The 25,110-nt window shown below is 48.1% G+C and overlaps 1 protein-coding gene across 1 annotated transcript in view; it reads left to right on the top strand.

The window, feature by feature from the left end:
- KIF26B (kinesin family member 26B) overlaps positions 1-24,618 on the top strand; it is a 518,142-nt gene extending 493,524 nt beyond the window's left edge. Inside the window, 4 exon segments of the mRNA XM_070385372.1 lie at positions 1-691; positions 13,615-13,817; positions 14,277-14,427; positions 18,034-24,618. Coding sequence (XP_070241473.1) covers positions 1-691; positions 13,615-13,817; positions 14,277-14,427; positions 18,034-18,182 — 1,194 coding nt within the window. The 3' untranslated portion in view covers positions 18,183-24,618.
- Positions 24,619-25,110: the final 492 nt, after the last annotated feature.

The raw sequence follows: 25,110 nt of genomic DNA on the forward strand, positions 1-25,110 counted from the left end.
TCGCCCACCAACCCGGGCCCCACGCAGTCCGCCGGGGCCTCGCCCAAGGCCAGCCAGTCCAAGATCTCCGCCGTGAGCAAGCTGCTCCTGGCCAGCCCCAAGGCCCGCAGCCTGTCCACCTCCACCACCAAGACCCTGAGCTTCTCCACCAAGTCCCTGCCGCAGGCCGTGGGCCAGAGCTCCGGGCCGCCCCCCGGCGGGAAGCACATGTCCTGGTCCACCCAGTCGCTGAGCCGGAGCCGGGGTTCCGGCCTGGCATCCAAGCTGCCCCTGCGGGCGGTGAACGGGCGCATCTCGGAGTTGCTGCAGGGCGGCGCGGGCGGGCGAGGGCCGCCTGGGCGCGCGGGCCCCGAGGCGGAGGACCGCGCCATACCCACCGACGAGCGCCCGCCGCCCACCGCCCCGCTGCCCTCGCCCTACAGCAAGATCACACCGCCGCGCCGGCCCCACCGCTGCAGCAGCGGCCACGGCAGCGACAACAGCAGCGTGCTAAGCGGGGAGCTGCCGCCCGCCATGGGCAAGACGGCGCTCTTCTACCACAGCGGCGGCAGCAGTGGCTATGAGAGCATGATGCGCGACAGCGAGGCCACTGGCAGTGCATCGTCCACCCAGGACTCCATGAGTGAGAACAGCAGCTCCGTGGGCGGGCGCTGCCGCAGCCTCAAAGCCCCAAAGAAGCGCGCCAACTCAGGTAGACGTGGGTACCTGGTGGGCGTGGGGTGGGCCCTGGGATGCAGGGATGGGAGCCAAGGCACCCCTGTCCCGGCCACCTGTCACCTGCTGGGGACAGAGCCATCACTGTCAAAACCAACCTTCCGTCAGGGCATCACTCAGGCTTCAGGCAGTGATGCTGGTCAGTCTCAGCCCAGAGAGAAGGCAGGCCCCCAGGGCACCACTCCTCACTCACCAGCCATGGGTTGTGGAGGGTGGGGGTGTGGGGGGCGGGAAGAGGCCTCTTCCTGCATGAGATCTCCCCATTCTGACCCCAGACACCTGGTTTCTCTGCTCAAGGACCAAGAATACTGCAGTTTAGAACCACTCAAGGGATCAGGTCATTGTAGCTACACTTGCGTGGAGAAGGAAATGGCAACCCACTCTAGTATTCTTGCCTAGAGAATCCTGTGGACAGAGGAGCTTGGTGGACTGCTGTCCATAGGGTCGCACAGAGTCAGACACAACTGAAGCGACTTAGCATGCATGTATGCATGCATTCGGAGAAGGCAATGGCATCCCACTCCAGTACTCTTGCCTGGAAAATCCCATGGACGGAGGAGCCTGGTAGGCTGCAGTCCATGGGGTCGCTAAGAATCGAACACGACTGAGCGATTTCACTTTAACTTTTCACTTTCATGCATTGGAGAAGGAAATGGCAACCCACTCCAGTGTTCTTGCCTGGAGAATCCCAGGGACGGGGGAGCCTGATGGGCTGCTGTCTATGGGGTCACACAGAGTCAGACACGACTGAAGTGACTTAGCAGCAGCAGCAGCAGCTACCCTTATGACCCAGTGGTTCCCAGAGCCTAGCAGCCGTTCTCTGGGGTGGAATGAAGCCCACTGTCTTATGGAAGGTGCAGTGGGGGCAACCCCACCTCCACCCCACTGCCCCCTCCACACACACTGGTGGAATAGTCAGGCCTGAAATATCCAACATTCACACACACACACACACACACACACACACACACACAGCACACCACCCCCTCACTATGGAACCAAAATGCATGCTTTTGGAGGAAGTCTTTGCTATGTCCAGGAATCTCCTATCAAAAGACAAATAAGTCCTCTGGAGGAACTGCTGTGTATAAAGCCCACTGATTTGTCTCTTTGGAGTTTGGGGAAACATGTGATAGTAAGTTGTGATGGGCAAGGAGAAGAGGACCTAGGTCAGAGCTGATGGCTCAGGTGGCCATAGGGTAGGCGAGGTGAAAGGTCAGTAAAAAGAGAAAGGGACAAAGAGAGAAGACAGAAGAAACCAAGGACATCTTTAGCTACTTGAGAATTTTGCTGACTCATCTTTGCTCTTAAACGGCCTTCAGAGAACTTGCCGCCACTCATGTTTAGCACAGGACTCATTTGTAAGAAAGCTGTCTCCTGCAGAGCCTCACATGCAGTTCTGCACCTTGGTTGATGTGTGAGTGGCCTGTTGTCCAGCCCTCCTAGCCTGTCCTTAGCTACACTGTGCTCCTTCTGTAGAACCTGGAGCTCTCAGAAACCATTGCCCAATGGAATATTGATGCCACCAGCACATTTGGAATTAAAAGATGAGATGAGACCCAAAAGAAAGGTTTCCTTTTTCCTGCAGCTGCTCCAGCCAGCAACTGCTTCTCAAGTTTTTTTCTCTCAACCCCAGGGTTGCTTTTTCCTATTCTCACACTACAGACAGGCACAAACTCTGGAATATTCTAATTCAGATGTAAGGACTGTGGTCAGTGCACACGATAAACCATTTGTCTGCCTCAAAAAAAAAAAAAACTTCAGGGGACAACAGAGTCATGCTGTAATTCTAGATGTTATGAGGTATTAATAGATTGCCCCATCCACCCATCCCATCACAGATTATGAAATACCATGAGGATGTTAGCCTCCCTGCATGTTTGGGAGTCATCGTGGCTGTCAGAATCTCGATGTTTTTATTTCCCAGGTGTTGTGTGCATCAGGCCTTGATTCACTTTGATGGTGCCCCACATCAGGCCCTGGGCCCTGAATCTCACCACCAGACCTGGGAGCAGAATCCCATATAATACAAGTGGAGAACAGAAATCTATTCAGCATGACATGACAACTGCTGAGTCCTATTTTCAGAGTCAAGGGCATTAAAATGTACTGATAGTGGTTACTAAAAATAACAAGAAAGTTTAAGCCAGAGCCTTTGGCAAAAAAAAAAAAAAAAAAAAAATAAAGGTCTGGCCTTCCCAATACTTGTTCGATAAACCTTATTCATTACAATCTACCCAATCTTTGTCTTCAAAATCCAGATTATTGTGAGACATTTGTTATGTGCTCATGTACATTTGAGTGTTACAGAGTGCTTTCACATACTCTAATTTAGCATCTTGAATCTACCTATCCAGTTTATTCTTTCAATAGCTTGACTCCTTTTTTTTTTATTTGAATTGTTTGGTTTGGCTGTTGCACTGGAGTAGAGGGGAAGAAAAACTAAGGCAACTACTTGGAAAATGGACCACAGACCCTGCACATGTCCTTGCTTGGTGCTGCCTCTGTTTGGAAATGTGTTCTCTGAAGGTCCCTCGTTAGGTTTGGCTGTTGGTGTACAATCAAAGCACCGGGCTTGGTGCCAGAGATGGGATTTCATAGGGAGTGCTGAGGGCATCGAACCTCTGTGAGCAGCTGCTGTAGATCCTGGGCTCCCTAATGGATATGGCAGTGGAGATACGCTCCTTGCATGCGAGGTGACCTTGTCTCACTTATTTATGATTATTATTAAGAGAAATGCTGACTGTCAGACATGATCAGCATAAATCAAAGGCAACTTCTTTAAGAGAAGCCATAAAGCTCCTCAAAGGAAACTCCTAGCTCGATGGCTGGATTTTACAGTTACTGGAGATGTTGGGAACTGCAGGGGAGGCAAGCAGTCATCTGTTAGTGGAGGTTGCTTTCGAATTTGGAAAACTTAAATTCTTTTGTTATCTCCTTAGTGAAAACGAACTAGAAATATATTACTAGGAAGAGAACCTTGAGCTCTGTGAGTGCTTTATAGTACACGTAGAGAAACCAAACATCCTGATGGTTCACCTTTCCAGTCCCATTCCTGGAGATCCGTGCTGGTGGAGAGTGAGCAGATTGGGCTTTTCCTATGGGCGTGGTGCAGTGGGAAGACTGAGCTAGAAAGGCAGGAGACTTGGGGTCTTGGGTTGTGTGACATTTAGGGAGTAGCTATACTCTCTGGGCTTCAGTTTTCTCACATAGAAGTAAAAAGAAGGGGTTGGTAGAGGTGGTTCCTACACTGTATAAGATGATGCGAATAACATAAAGAATATTGGTGTTAATATGCCTTCCTTTCCATAAGATGATGCATAGTCAATGGGATTTATTTTTAAGTTGTTAAACATCGATCAGACCTCTTCTGTGCTGTTAGAGCTTGGTGATATGAAAGTCGCAAGTGTGTCTGGGAAGGGCCAGGCAGCATAGAAAACCAAGCCACTGTGAAAAGTATGTAATCTCATTGGAGAGCAAGGACAAAGAACATGAAACAGAGAACAGTGAACCAGGAACCAAGATGCATTGCCAAGTGCTGAGTGAGGAAGTGAGGGCTAAGTGGAGGAAATATTTAGACAAAGATGGCCCAGAGCAGTTGAAGAAGGCTATAGGGAAACACTGGAATTGAGCCAGGCCTTGAAGGATGCTGGGACAAAGGGCATTGTCGGCTGAGGCAGCTTGGGGCATTAAGAGCGTGGTTTATGGACAACAGAGTGGGATTAACTCAATAACGGTAATATTCTTAATGGATGTGATGATAAACAGAAAACGTAAGCCCAGATCAAGTTATTCCTTGAGCATCTGGCAACTATGATAAGAATTATTGCAGTTGGCAATGGGGAGTCATTTATAGGTTCTTGGTTGAGAGTGTCATAAGATGACAGAAGCTGTGGGTTGCTTTCTGTTGATGGATTTTCATCTGCCCCTCCACCGTTCCTTGCCAGCCCCGCTATGATAGGTGCACGGACATGTAGGTGTAACTGTTAGGCATGAAGTAAAGTTATGACAGCCAGTCCAGGTAGGGAGCAGATGTTCAACCTGTCCATAGGTTAGCAACTGAAAATCAGTTGCTAAAAGTATATGAATCAGTGATGGGCAGTGTGTTGTGTGGCTGCATCAGCTGGGCCCCACCTGAGGCCCCAGCTTTCCACTGATAGCTCATTTATATCACCCATCGCGTGGGCCCTCCCTGACTCTCTCTCTCTTCTTCCTCATGTTCCTGACACTTGACCCCACACCTGGTGTGTTACCCCCTTGGCTTCTTTCTTTCTCCCCACTTGTCTCTCAGGCTGGCCAGGGAAATATGAAAATTAGATTAGGTTTGAGTGAAGTTCATTTCCATTGCAGCAAGCCCCGGTGTGGTGTGACCCTGCATCCAGAAAGCCCAGGAGAGAAGCCAGCCGGGGAGCATGTCGGTTCCGAAATGCACCCAGGGCTCAACCTGCCTGGCAGGAGCTTCTCTGAGGCCTGTTCGGCACTTGACTCAGCCTGTCGAGTCCCCGGCGCTGGGCTGGTGCAGGTTACCATGAATCAGGTGGACACTGTTGATTGATTCATTGGTTGGTTGGCTGGCTGGTAGTGTGGTCCTACAAGTTAGCTGAGTTCTTTTCTATGTACTTCTGATTGCTTGCCCTGCTGGTGACCCGTGTTTTACACACTGAACCTAACTTTTTATTATCTTTCCCACTGTAAGCACCAGACACTGTGCCTTCCCTTCTCTGGGAGCTGAGTAAACATTACTGACTGATGGGTTCAGTTTACAGATCTTCTGCCCCGGAATCTGTGACTGGTCACTCCTCCAAGGGCCTAGAGCACCATGCTTCACTCTGTCCCCTCCCCGTGGTCCATTCGGTTCTCAGGTGCAATCTTATTTTGTTTTAATGAATTTCAGGAAACACAGTGGTCTCTGGCTTAATGAAAACAGGGCTAAGGCGAGTGGCTTGCTGGCTGATTTTAAATTACTAGAGTGTTTCTAAGAGACTTCATCTAGAAACAGATGAGAAAGTGTTCCAAATAAGACAGGCTTTTTGACAATAAGTTGGGAAAAAATAGAAAAGTCTGGCTCCCTGAGACACCGAGGAAGCTCCTTAGAGTGCAGTGTGGGTGGAGGTGGGTGCGGGGCTGAGAGGCACTGAGTGAGCATGTGAGGGGCCTGGGCTCTGCCCAGAGGACAGGTCCATGGCCAGCCATCTCCCCATCTCCTCTGCAGCCTGGGACAAGCTCACTCATCAGTTCGAGCCCGACAGCTGCCCATGCGGCCACATCTGCATCCATCTGGGAGGCCTGGGGCTGGCTGGCTCTCGTTGGTCAGTAAATCCACTCACTGATCTTTCCCCTCCCCCTCCTCATCGCTCATGCCTGGGTGGCCTTTGAGCATTGGTGCTTTCTGCTTTCTGACTCACTGTCTTCCTAGTGATGCTTCCCTGGGTCAGAATGAAGATGGAGGGTGATGGCCGGAAAGCTGATATGGCGGGCTCCCCGCGGGCGGCCGGGGTGGGCATGTGTATGTCCCTCAAGGTGTGCTGTGGGCCTCTGTGCTCGGAATGCCTGTGTTTTCTGACACTTGACCTAAGAAGCAGCATCTTCAGATTCAGTGTGGACACTGTTATCTGCACTCGGTGATGGTAAAGATGGAAGGCCTGACATCAGACTCCTTGCTGGAGTCATCAGCGCTGTGGAGAATAGGGTGGGATGGGCCATGACAGGTTGGGGGCCCCTCCAAACATATGCAACTGGCAGCCAAGCCTGGAGTGGCTGGGAGAGCAAGGGATTCAGGTCAAATTGGGGCCATTTCATGCAGCAAAACTGTTGGCACTTATCAACTTTAGGTTTTTTGTTTAACACTTGACATCTCCATGTCCATACAGAGTGCTGGGCTGATGAGTAGGGAGTGATAGAGAAGAAGGAATCCTTCTGATGACCCACTGGCATCAGGGGGGAGGCTGGTTCAGGACGAGTGGTCTCCAACCAGACAGCTGCATCTGGCAGGTCCCACACCACTGCCCGACCAAGGCGCTTCCCCACCCTTCCAGGAGCCTGGAATAGAGCGGTCCCTGGCAGGGCCTGGGCTCAGAGGAGAGCAGGAAGCATCTTCTTGAGAGCATGCTGGAAATCCAAGAGCTCATATTTCTATGGGAGCCAGACCAAAGTCCTGTGGTCAGTTCTCTCCGAGTGATGATATGGCATTTTGGCACCGTTGTTTCCTATGCCGTTTCCAGCAGAGCGAGGGCACCATCTCTCCCTCTGAAATTCCCTTCATAGCATTAAACTCCATTTCCTCTGGTCTGACCACGTTCCCCTGGCCCCTGCCCTCAATTTTCCCCATCACACCCAAGTAAGACTCCCAGTGTACTTCTGGAGGAGACGTGAGGGGCAGGGAGGCCCCTCAATAGTGGGTGCAAGTTCTGGATGATATCAGTTCATTCATGGACCTGATTTACCAGTGACCAAGTTCAGAACGAACCTCCGTCCATAGTTCTTCAGGCGGTCTGTCTATCAGATGTAACCCCTTGAATCTATTTCTCACTTCCACTGTATAATCATAAGGGATTTGATTTAGGTCATACCTGAATGGTCTAGTGGTTTTCCCTACTTTCTTCAATTTAAGTCTGAATTTGGCAATAAGGAGTTCATGACCTGAGCCACAGTCAGCTCCTGGTCTTGTTTTTGCTGACTGTATACAGCTTCTCCATCTTCAGCTGCAAAGAATATAATCAATCTGATTTCAGTGTTGACCATCTGGTGATGTCCATGTGTAGAATTTTCTCTTGTGTTGCTGGAAGAGGGTGTTTGCTATGACCAGTGCGTTCTCTTGGCAAAACTCTATTAGCCTTTGCCCTGCTTCATTCTGTACTCCAAGGCCAAATTTGCCTTGATTTAGTTTTCTGGGTGTGACTCAGAAAACTAAGATCATGGCATCTGGTCCCATCACTTTATGGAAAATAGATGGGAAAATAGTGGAAACAGTGACAGACTTTATTTTGGGGGGGCTCCAAAATCACTGCAGATGGTGACTGCAGCCATGAAATTAAAAGACGCTTGCTCCTTGAAAGAAAAGTTATGACCAACCTAGACAACATATTAAAGAACAGAGACATTACTTTGTCAATAAAGGTCCATCTAGTCAAAGCTATGGTTTTTCCGGTAGTCATGTATGGATGTGAGAGTTGGACTATAAAGAAAGTTGAGCACCAAAGAATTGATGCTTTTGAACTGTGGTGTTGCAGAAGACTTTTGAGAGTCCCTTGGACAGCAAGGAGATCCAAGGAGTCAATTGTAAAGGAAATCAGTTCTGAATATTCATTGACTGATGCTGTAGCTGAAACTCCAATACTTTGGCCACCTGATGCTGGGAAAGATTGAAGGCAAGAGGAGAAGGGGATAACAGAGGATGAGATGGTTGGATGGCATCACCGACTTGGTGGGCATGAGTTTGAGTAAACTCCAGGAGTTGGTGATGGACAGGGAGGCCTGGCATGCTGCCGTCCATGGGGTCGCAAAGAGTCAGACACAACTGAGCAACTAAACTGAACTGAAATTCAGAACTCTGAGAAAATCCAAGATAGCCAGTCACTACACACAGGAGAAGCCCTTAGACTGCAATTCACTTGACATTGGACACTCACTTCTCACCCTGGCAGGGCTTGATTGACATGGTGAGGAACTTGAGAAGATTGCAAAAAAGCATAGAAAAAAGATAACAGAAATTAGCCTTCAGAATATCTCTATCAGGATATTGTAGCCCTGTAAAATGTCATTCTCCTTTCAGGCTTCTTTACTTTTCTCTCACCAATCAGGGTGATCTCTGCTCTCATCTCATAGGGTGCCCTGGAGAGATGAGGAGGCTAATAGAGAGTGACCCTAATTCCTGATATTTTCCCATCTGTGGTAACGAGACTCCTCAGTGTTCCTCAATGGGCCCTGCCTCCTGGCATCGCCCTTGATTCATCCCCTCCCATACTCTACTATGGTTGGTCTTTGCGTCCAGTTGAATAAGGTAGATGAAAGTGATGGTTATGTCACTTTCAAGATTAGGTTGTGAAAGACACTGGAGCTGCTCTTTCTTGCTCTGGGTAGATTAGCTGCCATGCCATAAATAGCCCTGTGCAGAGGCCCACCAGGCAGTGCACTGAAACTCCTGCCAACAGCCACAACAGTGAGCTTAGAAGTGGATGCTCCAGCCACAGTCAAGCCTTCAGAGGATGGCAGCCCCATTTCGTGAGCTGAAAACTTGACTGCAGATCACAAGAGACCCTCAGCCAAAACTACCTGCTCCATCAGCCTCTCCCAGATCCCTGCCTCATAGGAATGTGTGGGAGAACCAACATTTGTTATTTTTAGCTGCTGGGTTTAGGGTAATTGGTCACACAATGATAGATAAGTGATACACCACCCATCCCATGAGCCTCCTCAGTTCTTCCCCTTTTTCTCACATAAACAGATGCTTAGAGTCATCCCAGAAATGTCTGGACCCATGCACCCAGTGAGATGGGTGCACTGAGATGCCCATATAGCTTCCCAGATGGTGCTAGTGGTAAAAAATCCACCTGCAGTACAGGAGCCACAGGAGACATGGGTTCAAACCCTGGGTCAGGAAGATCCCCCTGGAGGAGAGCATGGCAAGCTACTCCAGTGTTCTTATCTGGAGAATCCCTATGGACAGAGGAGCTTGGCAGACTACAGTCCATAGGGTCGCAAAGAGTTGGGCATGACTGAAGCGACTTAGCACTTGCAGCATGCACAATGCCCATACATATACCTCCCTAGGGGCTGAGTATATATTATCCAACTGAGAAAATAGGGCTTACCAGGAGTCCCATCACAAGTGTTTGCAGCCTGAGGAACGAGGGCCAAGTCTCCACCTGAAGGATGCTCAGACTCTCCTTGTCTCTGAGAGCTGAACATCTTCCCACTGATGCTCGGTGTTCTTTGGCCTCCACACATGTTCTGCAGCAGCCAAGTCTCACTGGAGCTGAGCTCCAAAGGCAGAACTGCGTGCTCAGAGTCAGCTGGCATGATCAGACCAATTAAATAAAAAACCCAAACTACTGGATGGTTCGTTTCCATTGTAAGGGAGACAGATATTTACTTCAGTGGTTGACATCTTCAGTGATTGACATCTTCAGTGGTTGACACTTCCTAGTTTCATAAGTTAGTGTGTGTGTGTATGCATGTGTGTTTGCACACGCATACATACACAAGATAAAGATCTGGCCCCCCAAAATGAGATTTGACACGAAACCAAGGGAGCCTAGAGACAGAGTACGCTCTGTAGGGAAAGTTGACTTTGTGTTTCGAGTCCCTTGTTGTCTCCTGAAGGAAAGACCACTCACCCGCACTCTGAACAGGCACACACTGCCCTGAATGCTGTGCCAGCACCGCTGCCACCACCTGGAGCTGCAGGTAGTGGCTTTTCACACTCCTAGCTCCCTAGGTTGGGGAGAAGGTTGTCCTGTGCCTTGGCCCCCTGGTTCTGTTTCAAAGAGTTCTGGCTCTTTTTCTCTCTGAGCTTATGGTATTTTAAGCTTTTCTTAGCAGTCACTGCATCTCTTGAAGTTGGACAAAAGTACAGTGTCTTTCTCTTTGGAAGGGTCATCACGTCACACAGGCCACACTGGCCCAGCATGCAACAAGCAGAACTAACTGGAATCGGGGAGGAAGATGGAGGGAGAGTGGGGGAGAGAGGGCACTGACTCCTCCAGAGTTCCCCAAACACCGCAGGGGTGGTGCTGTAAGGACCAGCACTTCCCCCAACAGCAGCCCACTGACCAATATAGCCCATCTCCCGGAGCCTCCAGAAGAGTCTCAGTGCTTTGTATCCTTCGTATTCTCAGGGCTGCCATATAATGGTGTGTACGTTCTCTTGCCCTCCTTCACTCTCACTCAAATCTGACTTTAATGAGGTCCATTCTGGTAGCTCAGGCGGTAAAGAATCTGCCTATAATGCAGGAGACCTGGGTTCAATCCCTGGGTTGGGAAGATCTGCTGGAGAAGGAACTGGCAACCCAATCCAATATTCTTGCCTGAAGAATTCCATGAACAGAGGAGCCAGTGGGCTACACAGTTCATGGGGGTTGCAAAGAGTCGGTCACTACAAATGACTGGGCACAGACACACATTCTATCTCAAAGCACAATCAGTTCAGACTCTATTTGCAGCTAGCCAAGGCTTCCCACAGATGCCATTGTCTTCCCTCAGATGCAGGAGGGACCACATATCTATTCTGAGTTAAATTAGATCAGGCTCCCTTCAGCTTCAAGGTAAACCTGTTGGGATGGTGTCATGTTTCCCAACCATCCTCCTTCCAGGAGAAAGCAAGCTTCCTAATGTCTGGTCCTGGCGAAAGAAGGTGCCAGGTGGGTGTGTGTGCCTCAGGAGATGCAGCTGTTTGAGGCAGCACCAGGCTTCCCTACCAGGAGGCCAGGCCTGCAGCCTCCTACCAGGAGAGGGGCCAGAGCCAGGGGGACAAACCTGGTAGTCACCCAAAGCAGGAGGCTAGATCCACTTCAGATGTGGGTGAAAAGATTAGACCCCATCCTCAGAAGCCAGGCCATGGTTTCACTCACTCATGTCACCAGTCACCAAAAAAAGTGGTGCTTGGTGCATTGGGGGCCCCCGTCCTGACAGCCCTTTGGTGAGTGCTTCTTATAATCCTCTAGAGACCTGCCTCTTAGGGCTCAAATCTGCATGGTATGTGTTGGGCTGCACCCCACAGGCCTGCAAACCTTGTAGTTGGGCCAGACTGAAGAAAGAGCTGGGAGACAGCAACAGAGACATCAATGGTTTAGGGACAGGGGATATCACACAAGGGGTCCTGGAGTGACACCCCACCTTGTGGAGCAGGCAGGACACGGCAGCAGTTTTCGCTACTTGAGGGAGAAGGAGGCTACCATTTACAGGCCCAATTGATGTCAGGTAGTCTCATTGGTTACCAGGGATTGATTAAGCCCTAGAATTAAGAGGATTGGATAGGCATGTGAATGCAGCCGGGACTGGTTAAGCAGGGGAATGCATAGAAAGCAAGAGAACAGCCATCTTAAATGGCATAACAGTACACTTCACCCCTACATATTCTGCTCGACCCTTACCGTGTTGGCCCACCCCTCTTCCCAGATATCTCTGGGGTCCCAGATATCGAGGGGCACTGCAACCAAATACCACAAACGCAATACAGACACCAGCAGCAAAGAGTATCAAGAATCCAAGAGGTGGGCAAACTTTGGAGGCAGATGCTTACAGGGTCAATTTTTCAAGAAAGTCCCAAGGACGACAGAGGCATCTCGCTGCAGACCCAGCAATCAGACTCATTTCCCAGGGAGGCTACCGTTGGCTTCCCAGTTTGCAGACAGATTCCCTCCACTCAGACTAGGGGTAAAATATAAGATGTTTAACAGACACGATGCAGGTAAGATCCTGACCATGAAGCAGGATACAGGCAGTGACAGCCTCCTGAGAGATCACCACCCCCACCTGTCTTCATCCTGGTCTGCAGTACCACTCGCCTGTCCATCCTCAGTCGCCGCAGCCTACTATGTGCCATGTTCTGTAGTGTTTAATCATAACCCATTCTTTGGGAAGATCATTTATCATCTGATATTTTTTATTTTGGTGGAGAATGTGGGCAATGGATTTTTTTTTTAAACACGGTAATGCTAAGACTTTGGACAAGTTATGGAAGTCTTTTGTACCTTTCTGCTTCTGTGAGAATTACATACTAGGCTTGTCTGTGACAGAAAACCCAATAACAATATAAGATTAATTTCTCATGTAAAAGTCTGTGTAGGGGGTTTTCAGGGCAATGAAAATACTCTATGTGATACTATCATGGCAGATACATATTGTTACACATTTATCCAAACCATAGGCCGTAAACACCAAGAGTGAACCCTGATGTGAACTATGGACTCTGGGTGTCCATATGCATAATGACGTGTCAGCGCAGGTTCATAGGTGGTAACACATGTACCTCTGTGATGGGGATGTTGATGGTGGGGGAGGCTGTGGGTCTGTGGGGCCTGATGGTATATGGGAACTCGCTGTACCTTCCTCTTAATTTAGCAGCCAACCTAAACCTTCTCTAGAAAAAGTAAATCTTTTTTAAAAAGAAAAAAACTGCATAGGCGATCATGTGAAGGTCTCCTGGGTACCAGGAATCCTGGCTACTTGTCTCGTTTATCTGTTATTTACAATCTTCACATCATGGACCGGGCAGCAGCCCGTATTCCATCCGAGACAAAGGAGAGAGGACAAGGAGGGCAGACCTCACCTTTTCAGGACACTTTCTATTACAGCTGTTGCAAAGGGCACTTCTACTGCACTGGTGGAGCTTAAGTCACATGTACTACATAGGGTACACCTGGTACCCTGTGCATCCAGCACCCACTTGGATCTCTTGCTGAGGTTGAAGAAGACGGTAGGTATTGGGGGACAGCTAGCAGTCTCCATCACAGTATGTAGAGCATGTCCAGCAGGGCCTGGCATAAGCAGTGCTGATTCCAGTGTTATTGTTAGAAGCAAATAAACTCCTCCTACTACAGTATCAAATCCTAGCATCTATTTTCCCCTAACACTGAACATCTCTAATTTCATGCTAACACGGGTCCATGCTGAGGGTATAGCCAGAGTGGCTCTCAGTTCTAGTGTCCTCCAGCCTGTGTGTTTTAAGGGGGAGACCACTGGTAGGGGGTGGGAGTTGAACTTGTGGAAATGAAGGCAAGTGCCAGTGAAAGGGAGTGGATGCTGAGGTGGTGGGAGGTTGGAGCCTTTCAAACACAGCTCTGCCGCAGGTCTGGGTAGGGATGGGGGGGCACGGCGCTGTCATGCCCCCACCCCTTGCATTTAAAAATATGTTCAAAAGAAATTCAAAACTATTAACTGTGGACTTAATTCCCTACCTAGGTTCCCAGAGACGGAGGCTCATCCCGGCGCTGTCCCTTGACACCCCCTCCCCCGTGAGAAAACCTACCAATAGCGCGGGCGTTCGCTGGGTGGATGGCCCCTTGCGCAGCACCCAGAGGGGCCTCGGGGAACCTTTTGAGATTAAAGTCTATGAAATCGACGACGTGGAGCGGCTGCAGCGGCGACGAGGGGGCAGCAGCAAGGTGAGCCTCCTCCACCCCGCGTCCCTGCAGGTCCCCTTGTCGGCCCCCCGGGGGCAGTGCTTGAGAAGGGGCGCAGGCCCCGGAGATCCCCAGTGGCTTCCGCGCGGGTGGGAGGCGAGGGCTCCGGCCGGCACCCAGGCCTGTGCACCCAGCTCCTTGGGAGAGCCGCTTATTTCTCCACCTGGAGACGTGGAAGGTTCAAAGACTGGGAGAGCTGGTGGGCTCCCCGGGCTTTTCTGGCTCCAGCTTGGGACACCAACCGCCTTCTAAATTTGGGATAAGCCTGTGATAGTCCTGTCCTGTGTGTGGGCATCAGAGCTGAGCCCCCTGCACCCTGCTTGCACAGATGTATAAGCAGAAGTATTCCTTTCCAGAAGAGGTTGCGTGGGCTGGATTGGAGCTGAAGGTCCCCGTTTCCTCCCCTCTTCACCTCCCGTCTCTTTCTCATCTGCATCCTAGGAGGTCATGTGTTTTAACGCAAAACTGAAAATTCTGGAGCATCGCCAGCAGAGAATTGCGGAGGTCAGAGCCAAGTACGAATGGCTGATGAAGGAGCTGGAGACGACCAAACAGTATCTGATGCTGGACCCTAACAAGTGGCTCAGTGAATGTAAGGCCCATCACTGCGATTCCCAGGTTCACCCACTAAACAGACCAGGCCGAGGGACTCAGATGCTGTCTGAACCCCACCTGTGCCCATCGGCTAGAGGCAGCTTCCCTGAGCTCGATCCCACTCTCCTGGGAGCAGATGGGGAGGAGGGGGCAGCAGGTGGTGACCATGGCTCTTGCCGGATTATTTCTTGTGTGTCTCAGTCCAGAGCATCTGAAAATGAGATATTTTTTTCTCCCCCTGCATGTGGTGGACAATCACCCAGACATGAAGGCTATATTACAAATCTGCTCCCAGGCCACAAAATCACATTGCATATCTAGCCTGAAATAGACAAGAATTTATAGAGCTCTTAATAGGGTAGAATGTGCAATCCTAGAAAAGCCTCACAAAGAACCCAGAAAGCAAAAAAAAAAAAAAAAAAACAACCACATTTTTGAGTGAAAAGAATAACATTCGCAGTGTTATTTCCATTTAATAGAAAGCCCAGGATGACAGCGACCATCTAGTAACAATTCAGAACAATTTTGCTCTCTTTGAAAGATGGATTCAATTGTCTCTTATTTATTTGTTCCTAACCATTCCATTTACCACAAAATAAAGCTCAGATCTGGTCCCAACTGTTTCAATGATATGGGGCCCAATGCTGGACAACTTAGCCTCTGGAATAAAATGCGTTACTTCCACTAGAATTCCTTTCCCTCCTTTCCTGTCCTGCACTCACCAGCTTTTCCTTGTGCCTCCCTCTCTTCACAACTGACCCCTGAAGGTCACAGCACCTCTTCCCGGCATTCCCAGGTCAGTGCAGGGAGCATGACAGGCAGAGTCTGGAGCTGAGGTTTAAGAAAAATACTGGGTGAAATGATCCTGAGCAAAGAGGAAAGGACGGAATTTTCCAGCCTCCGAGCTGTGCCCTGCCCTTTTCACAGCATGTCTTCAGGTGGCTTCCTTTCCACAAAGATGCAGTAATAACATCACCCTTGAGTACCTCATTGGTTCATGTGAGGATCAAACAGACCAGTAGGAGGACAGGACACTGGGGCCAGTTATCACGGTGCATCTTACCATGTTGAGTTATACCGTGTGTGGTGTCAGCTGCAGTCATGCAGAGCCGCTCTGGGTGTGGCTGTGAGACCTCGGGTAAGACGCTTCACCTCTCTGGGCCTTGATTTCCCTAACCATCAGATGGGAAAGTTTGCCCATCTCATAGAGCTTTGGGAGAGTGAATGAGCTACTGTTGGTCGAGTGCTCTTTACACTGCCTGCCAGTGATGAAAGCTCAGTATTTAGTAGTAATTAGTGTTTGTATTATCAGAGTTAATGAAAATAGCCGTTCTCAAAGGGCTGAGGAATTTTATTTCCTCAGTGCCTGGTTGCCTGATGCACCAACAGGGGCCCCTTGTTAGAAATCCTGACAGAGACACAAATTCCTGCTCTCCAGGGTATTTCCCTCTAAGCTGTGATGGGGCAGACAAGACACGAACAAGGGCATTAGCTGAAGTCTGGCCATGGCATAAACATGGAGCCTAATGCTGGTCTCTCCCACCTGTACACACCCTTTTCCTTCTTCCATGAATCCTCTGGCACTTCAGAATCCCAGGGGCACCCATTCAGCAGCTCCTCTTCTTCCTTTTTTATCCTTTTAACAACATTTTTGAGAGCTGTTTATGCCTGAGGCGGCCTTGACAATTGTCTTCATCTTACAAAGTCACACTTTTCCCAGGAAGTGAGCTGCTTAAACATCGGTACAAATGTAGATGCTTCCAGGAAACAATTGCTTCCTTCTTGCCTTTGTCAGAAATCAGTGATTTTTTTTTTTTTTTATGCTAAGGAAGGTAATGAACAGAAGGCCACATGAAAGGAGAAGCACAGAGATTGGCCCTTCAAGATGAATTAAAATCAAGAATGACAAAAAAAATCAATGAGGCTGTATGCTGACTAGTCCCTGGATAACAGGCAGGGTGTTGGCATAGAAATATATGTGCTGGGATCTTTTTTTTTTTTTTTTTTTCAAATTTCCTAATTCTGATGCCACTTTCAAGGTGATCCAATAACATAGCCTGATGTGGATATGGTATGGGGAGGGTTTTTTGTTTGTTTGTTTTAGACTGGTATTCAGGAGCCTCCACCCTATTCCAAGCCCCTGTCCTTATTAACTATGTAACCCTGAACAGGACACATCCCTTCTCTGAGCTCTGTTAACTCCCCTACAAAAGAAGTCAGCCCTGATTTCCACCCCAGATTTTCAGATAGCTCGTAGCAGTTCTAAACCACATTCACATTCGTTGTTTCTTTTTGGTTTTACTTTCCATAGCAACTCTAGTTAGGAAAGTAGGCAGACTAGGGATGACTCTTTAGTGTTACTTTTAAGGACCGTGTACCAGCACAGGTTAGGTGTGGCCTTCTTGGGAGTCAAGTGCAGGCCTCCTGCCTTGGATTCCAGGGCTGGAATCCCCACTGCCCTGGCTGCTGTCCACACCTGTCCTCCCCACGCTGGATACTCTGCAGCAGCCCACCATCCTACCCAGTCACGACTGGACCAACTAGTGGCCAGTGGCGCAGGAGAGGTGGCCACAGATGATTGCCCTTGAGGAACTGAAGGAAACAGACTTTTAACTCTGTGCAGGTCTGAACTTTAGGGACAGAATCTGGGTCCTAAATCTTGCTTGTCTTCTGAGCAAAGAATTGTAATTATTTTTTATCAAAGTATAGTTGATTTACAAAGTGGTGCTAATTTCTGCAGTATAGCAAGATAATTCAGTTGCATGCACATATATATTTATATATACATTTATATAACATATATATACATTTTTCCATATGGCTTATCACAAGATATTGAATAAAATTCCCTGTGCTATACAGTACGATCTTGCTGTTTATTCATCCTATATATAATACTTTGGATCTGCTAATCCCAAACTCCCAGTTTCCTCCCTCACTGCCCTGCCCCTTAGCAAATACAAGTCTGTTCTCTGTGTCTGTGAGTCTAAGAACCTAGTTATTAACCTGTGCGTGCATGCTAAGTTGTTCAACTCTTTGTGCCCCTATGGACAGTAGCCTGTTAGGCGCCTCTGTCCATGGGGATTCTCCAGGCAAGAATGCTGGAGTGGGTTGCCATGCCCTCCTCCAGGAGATCTTCCCCACCCAGGGATTGAACCCTCATCTCTAATGTCTCCTGCATTGCAGGTGGGCTCTTTACCACTGAGGAACCGCAGAGTTCAGATTGCTGGATGGGGAAGATCCCCTGGAGAAGGAACTGGCAACCCACTTCAGTATTCTTGCCTGGAAAATTCCATGGACAGAGAAGCCTGGTGGGCTATAGTCCATGGGGTAGCAAAGAGTCGGATATGACTGAAGCAACTTAGCACACACAGAGCCTCAATTAAATGTCGGGGATTTAGTGTTATCATTAGAATGGAGGGCCCCAGTACAGTTGCAAGTAACAAAGGGTTCTGCTCCTGACTTGAGAGCTGCAGAAGGTCGAGAGCACGGTGGTGCTAAGACCTCCGGGCACAGGCGCAGCAGCCTCGGGGCCGGGGCCGACCCGTCGGGTCACCCTTCCCCGTAGGCGGCGCGTCTCCATCGGGCTTCTCCTTCTTTGCAGTTGACTTGGAGCAGGTTCTGGAGCTGGATTCCCTGGAGTACCTGGAAGCGCTGGAGTGCGTGACGGAGCGCCTGGAGAGCCGTGTCAACTTCTGTAAGGCGCACCTCATGATGATCACCTGCTTCGACATCACCTCCCGGCGCCGCTGACGGGATCCGCCCGGCCCGGCCCTCGCTCCCGAGCCGCAGGCAGCCGCGCTGCGCCGGCTCTTAGTGCCGGCGCCGCTCAGAGATCACGGAAGGAGGACGAAGGTTGATGGCAAGTCTGGAGTGAGCGTGGAGCGGAAGGCGAGTTTTTCTTTTGTTTTCTGTAGGAACGGTGCAGAACCAGACCCGCAGGAGAGGAGCGAATGATGGGAAGCCCAAGGGACGTGGAAGCCCCCGTGAGACTGAAAAAGCACTTTGAGGAACTTTCAAGAACTTGTTTGTACATAAGAACTGCTGGCAAAAGAGACCTCCCTCTTCTCCTGGTTTGTGAGAAAGGGCGAGAGTGGACGTGGGATTGTTGTGGAAAGCTAAAACAAAACAACAGGTTTCCCCGAATGACTGATTAAGTGCCTTGCAAATCTTTGTTATTATCCAAACGTTTATGTTCATACTTTCTTGTGTACAGATGGTGCTAGTCAAGATGAAAACAACAACATGAACAACAACAAAAAAATCAAACACATTTTTGCAATGTATTTACAGCTCGTTTTCTCTTGGTGTTTTAGCCTATTTCTGACTTGCTATTTCTAAGTAAGTTGTGTTTGTAGAGCTCTTTCCTAATCAGTATTGCATATGAATAAATGTTAACTGTCTGCTATGGTTCTGCTGGGAAGGCCACTCGAACAGAAGCTAGAGACTTCTGGGCCCAAGCCAGTGTGTTTCCAGGGACGGTTGGAACCACAGGTGATGCTCATTGCCACCTCCCACCAGTGGCAGGGTCAGAGGGCAGACTTGGAGGTCGATTATGGAGCACGCGCACGTGAGCTTGAGAGAAACGGGTGTGTCTTCAGGGGGAAAGGCGCCTCTATGACCCTGGCCCTCCTTACCCTTTGAGTGGGATGTTTGTGCTGAATAGTTGCCCCTCCAAGTCCTGAGGCACGTCAGTTCAGCTCAGTTACTCAGTCATATCCGACTCTTTACATGTCCTGAGGCACGTAAGACTGGTTCCTTTTTACCCACGAAGCTGGGGTCTTCAAAAACATTTTTCATATTCATTTTTATTCCAAAGATTCTGGATCTAAAGAACACTTGAACCAGTTCAACGGAGCCATATTTTTTGTTCCCCAGTTTTGCAAATTTATTAGAGCAGAGGATCTTCCCCAGTCTGGAGACCTTCTTGGACTTGTAGATGCTTAGAGACGGAAGTAGTTTTGGTCCAGAACAAGGAAGGATGGTGGGGAGGGGAGGGGTTACACAACTTTTCTGCTGTCCGGAGTGCTGTTTAATGCAAGAAGTTCCAGTCCTTTTGAACGAAAGCCTCCATACCAAGAAAGGACCAGGCCTGTCTGCTCAACCTTGACACCTGAAGGCAGAGAAAGGTTTCCTGTCATACATCACACACCTGTGGGGCCCAGGGTTTCATCCATGTGGGTGTACAAGGCTTGACTCCAGGAACTTTGGACTTTATTCTCAAATTGAGATGTCCATCTCTGCCACAATTCCCTTAGGGATTAGTATACCCATTTTAGTGATAGAAACCCAAAGCATAGAATGGTCCAGGGATTATCTAATAACAGCTGTGCAACAGCAGAGTGTTTACCTACCTTCCAGTCAGGACCTTCTCCCAGGCCTCTCTAGCCAGGCCATTGATAGAGGTGCCCAGGATTTTCCAGAGTATTATTCTTTTTGACCTCAAATGCAGCATAACTTCATGAATTTATTTCCAGGCGAGGCAGTCCTGGCTAACTGACTCCTCAGCCCCAACTGCTCCCCAAGGAAAAAGAACAATTGAATTTGTCAATGCTTCTTTGTACACATGCAGCCCAGCAGAGCTGGCTAAACAACTGGCAAAGCTCAGTTGAACCCAGTAAGTGGGAACCGAACTCTTGTGAGCTTCATAGTGCAGCCCTTTACTGGTCAGAACAGGGCACAGACAACCCCCTAGGCTAGGAGCCAGCTTCTGTCTGGCTTTATGTTCGATTCAAACTTGCTCCTATGGCATTGTGCACACAGAAGCTGTGCTCCATCTGATAGCTAACACGGGCTAAAATATGATGAAATGTTAATCCAGAACGGGTGGTTTCCCCCTCTAGTTTAACAACTCACCTTGGGAGAGGCAGGCCTCCCCCACCCTAACCCCATTCTGCAGGGCAGCTCCATGGTTCTGGGGCTGGGTGTGCTCTGGTCTCTGCTCTTGTGTAAATGAACTTGTTAAAAAGCAGCCTAATGGAAATGGCTGGAGAGATGTCAATCTGTTGAATTTGTTTGGGTTTTCCACTTGGCATCCCTTTGGTTGCTGGCTTGAAATATACCATTTCATGGAAAGCCTTTGATTGAAGAACTGTCAAAGGTATCTTTCTCTTTGTTGGAAACATACACACTTGATTAGTAATCAGTGTCCTTAGCTTTTGCCCTGGCCGTATCTTCCCCACAGGTTACTTCACTGAGCTGAGTTCCTTAACAGGCCAGCAAGGGCCCTCGTGCCTTTCCTGGAATGAGACTAAGTAGAAACATCTACAGGAATTTCAAATCTTGATCAGTGAAATCTTTCCTAGGGATAATGGCCTTCAGTTTGCATCCTGCCTAAACCTGCTTTATATGTAACAACTTTGTGAGATAGCAAAGGGTTGAATAAAACCAAGAGCTCTCTTGCCAAGTCAGATTGGCCTCTTAAAATGCCACACCACTGAACTTCTCGCAGGCTGCCATGGTGTAGGAGAACAACTTGGCATGGAGGTTCTTCATTCTGACTTTTTCCTTTTTTTTTTTCTTTTCTGGCCTAAGTGAGCTACAAACAACATACCAAGTATTGATGAACTCTGTGAAGAAATCATGAATTTTATGCTATCGTGTGATTGTTCCTGGTTCTATCAGTTGATTGTACAGCTGATCAGCTGTCGTGCAGCAGTTCTAGTAACCGAAGAACAGCTTCATTCAACAACCAAATGTGAAGTGGTCCAGGTCCCCTTGTGGTTTTGATGACAGATAACCTAGGAAGGCAAAGAGAATGTCAAAGAGCCCATTATTCCATTCTATTATCCACAAATGAAAGGCCCAGAAAAATATTTACTTGAAATTAACATTTAGAAGCCTTGACTCTTTGTCTGAAATCATCTTCCCTCTCCAAAGTTCAGCTCAGTGTGAGGTGGAAGCATTATCACAAAACTCAGAGCCCAAAAGGGGAATAGTGAGGTTGTTCCCCAGGAGTAAATCCGTAGTGCATCTCACGATGGTGTTTCATGTTGCCACAGAGTGAGAGTTTGCTTTATCCTGGGCTTTCAAGCCCCACCTGAGAGCTGGAACCTTTGATCTTCTCATCCTTGAATTCCCCTCTACATCATGGGGAAGCTGTCGCTAACTTTCATCTCTTCCAGACTTGAAATTGAAAACACCCCACCTGTTGTTTTCTCTGCAGTTGCTGTTCTGAAGGTGGGGAGCTTGAGATGCAGAAGCAGAGGTCGGTCCTGTGTTGACTCAGGTGGGGTTCATACAAGAGATCCCAAACTGGAAAGAGAAGAAAGCTGCGATAAAACGCTATGTAGCCCAGAGTGGGGAATTCAGCAGGCAGGAATCTGGCCATTTGTCATAAAATTAGTCTTAAACTTGAAGTCTGTGTTCCTGGAAGGTGGCAGTGGCTTCATTGTAGCCACAGAAACCATCCAGGACTGTGGTTCAAATAGTCTGGCACAAACATATGTACCTTATACTGGTGCTCAGATTTCTGTTCATTTTGAGCAAGAGACCGTTTATGGGCTTCAGGTGCTGATCATGAATTTTGGTTACTCCATCAGCCTTCATCACAGGTGTTTCTATTCAAAAGCAGCTGTCTGACCTGGGTTTCTTGGGATGGAGGTAGAGCTTGCAGGAGCCTGGGCTTTTGTTAAGCTCTCTCTCCACACAGTTGTCTGTGTCATTGGCCACTGCTGATGTGTAACCAAGGCTCCCACCACGAATAACGATGTGATGAATGTTTCTAAATTCCCTATTCCATAAAGGGTTTGGGCCGTAACAGACATTACTAAAGATGAGTTAATTTCAAAATGGAAACCAGAAGAATTCGTGAATTTACTCATTGTGCTTTTCCTGCTGGAATATTAGCCCCACTTTTAGAGCACATATTAAAAGGTTTCCTCACTTTTAAAGGCAATGTATTTTAAACCCTGAAACCATGCCTGTGAGAAACATGTTGAAAGCCCCATTCTTGACGAGTTGATGCTGGATAAACCATCCATGGGCACTGGTCCTGGGGCCTGCCTGCTGCCCCCACCCAGGCAGTATGCCCATCTTCCCTCATAGAGGATGCTCTTCAGCACTGCCACACTGAAGCAGGACTGCCTAAGGGGGGCCTGTGCAGCCCACTTTCCTCTGCACCCAGTGAAGCAAAACCGACACTCAGTCTCACTGACAACTGCTAGCAAATGGTCTAAGTTTTTTTTGGGGGGTGGGGGTGGGGGGCTAGTGGTAGGACAGGTGATAGAATATAGCGTTCCTTTGGATTCTAACCTCTCTTTCTCTTCCTCCAGCAAAGATCTGTCAACATTTCTGGGTAAAATCTCGCAACTTGTGTCACTTAACAGTCTTCCTGAAAAAATACATACCTGTTCCAAAGTGTTTGTCATATCCAGATAAAAGCATCATTCCAATCCAGGAGAGGCTCATCTTCTCAAAAAACAAACAAACAAACAAACACAAAACTTTTTTGCAAAATTTTAGAAGCTACTTATCCCATCCCTAAACAAACACATTCTGCTTTTGGGTGGCCCCCCTCAGAACCAGAGATGATGTCATAATATCAGAGACATAGTGGTGCTTGAGGTGGTATCAAGGCTTCAGTGCATATAATTAATATTCTCTAAATGCATTTCCCAGTGTCTGTATGTGTATTGGAGTGAGTCCTGAAGTGCGGGCCCAGGCACATCTATTTTATATAGAGAAATTACCTTCAAAACGAAAGGTTTTGTTCCCCATACTGCTCACCAGCACCCCACATTGTCATATTCACTTTATGAAGAAGTTATAATTTATTTGTAAACTCAGGCCATTGTTTTGTAGCATTGCTCATGTTTTATATTATTTATACATCATGGTTGGAAATGCTATCCAAGTGCTGTGCATCAAAGTGTAAGTTTGGTGGATCCGCCTATGGCTGTTTGTTCACCTCACTCTAGAAAGCTCCATTAACAGAGACACAAGTACCAGAAGGGAAAGAGAAGTCAATCAGGAGAATAGGGACGAGGGTCCATCCTCAAAGTACAGGACTTAGTTCAAAATGTAGTTTGTTTCTATAATAAGTAAGTAGCTGAAAGGGAAAAGATCCTTTCCTTTTGAACTTGATGATAATGGACTTGGAAAGCAGCCTCCACAGGCCTTAGAGAGGATCCAGCCTCTTCCTGCTGGTCCCACACTAAATTTCTGAAAAGTGCAGACAATATTAGGTTCCCACATTTCCCTGAGAAACCCCAGCACCCCCGGTGTTCCTGAAGGGGGTTTGGAAAAGGAACCTGAAATTCCTTACCTTGGAGAGAGAGAGAGAGATATATATATAGTACATGTTCTTTTCTGGAGAAACCAAAGCACTTTAGTGTGAGTCTTAAAACCCATAATACTTAAGGCATCTTGTCCCCTCCCTGGATCCCTGAAAGGCTGGGAGGGGCTGGGGGGTCAGTAGTCTCATTTGAGAGGCAGCTAAACCTAGGAGAAAAAGCCTTGAGCTTGGGGTAAGGAAGCCGGGCTCCAGGTCTGGTTTCCTCACTCGCTATGCAACCTTGGGCAAATCGCTTCACTTGGCTGGGCCTGTGGCTCGCCGATGCAAGATCGGGGGTTATATTAGCTGCCCTTCTGGGATAGTGTAAAGAGAAAGGTATGGGAAGTGCTTTGAAGAGATGAAAGCTCTGTATTGGAGCTGGGGATAATCATTTTAGATGAAGAAACTGAAGTCAATAGCCAACGACTGGCCCAAGTTCACAGAGTAGTTTTATAGCAGAACCGGGATCTGAGTCCGGTGTCTTGGACTCTGCCCACAAGGTGCTGTTGTACCAGGTGTGTGATATGTGGACACCCACCACACCGAGGGACTGACGTGTGTGTGTGCACGGGGGCGTATACGGATGCATGTGTACAGAAGGTATGTGACATGGTGGAAGAACATAAGACAGAAAACCTGAGTTCGAACTCCAGCTTTGACCATAGTCCTATGGCCTTGGATATATTACCCAACTTTTCTGGAACACAGTTTTCTAATCTGTAAAATGAAGACAGTGTGCTAAATGATCTTTGTGGTTCCTTCAGCTCTAGTCATGTATGTATGTGTATATAAATATGCTAATCTGTAGAAATGGGCCAATTTGAAAATTGGAGACAAGACCTGCCCAAGTGCATTTATTGTGTCAGAAGCAGCAAATTCATAAACAAATTCATAAAATCTTTTTTTAAAATTCAATGGTGGTATTTGGTGTCATTGTGTTAAATTCACTATTTGGATAAAAGTTGGTGCCATTTTAAAAATGAAGTTCTTAGCTTACAAGTGTTTGCTGTTAAAAACTTTTAATAAAATTTGTTAAAAGTCAGAAATTCAACTATTCTGTACTTGGGTAGGTCCCAGCAGCCTATTTGCAAACAGGCTGGTTTTGTGTATGGGCCTTCACATAGCGATAAGAGAGTTAACTGTTGGCTTGATCTTGATAAAATGTGAGCAGGCTACCTGGAGAACAGTCTGGAAATGAAAGTTATAGTTCTCAAAAACTGGTGACATGATTTCATTAAGCTGTGTGCCATTTCCAGTGTGAAGACATTGTTTGCTGGCTACGATCTCTGACTTTTTGTGGCATATGAGGTGTAAAATGTTGTCGGAAAAGAATCTGGTGTTTAAAAAGAATCAACCTATGGTGGCATTAAATGTTCACTTTTCTCCTACTCAGAGTCATGAATTCCT

The sequence above is a fragment of the Bos mutus genome, chromosome 16 (genome assembly GCF_027580195.1).
Source record: "Bos mutus isolate GX-2022 chromosome 16, NWIPB_WYAK_1.1, whole genome shotgun sequence".
NCBI classification, from domain to species: Eukaryota; Metazoa; Chordata; class Mammalia; order Artiodactyla; family Bovidae; genus Bos; species Bos mutus.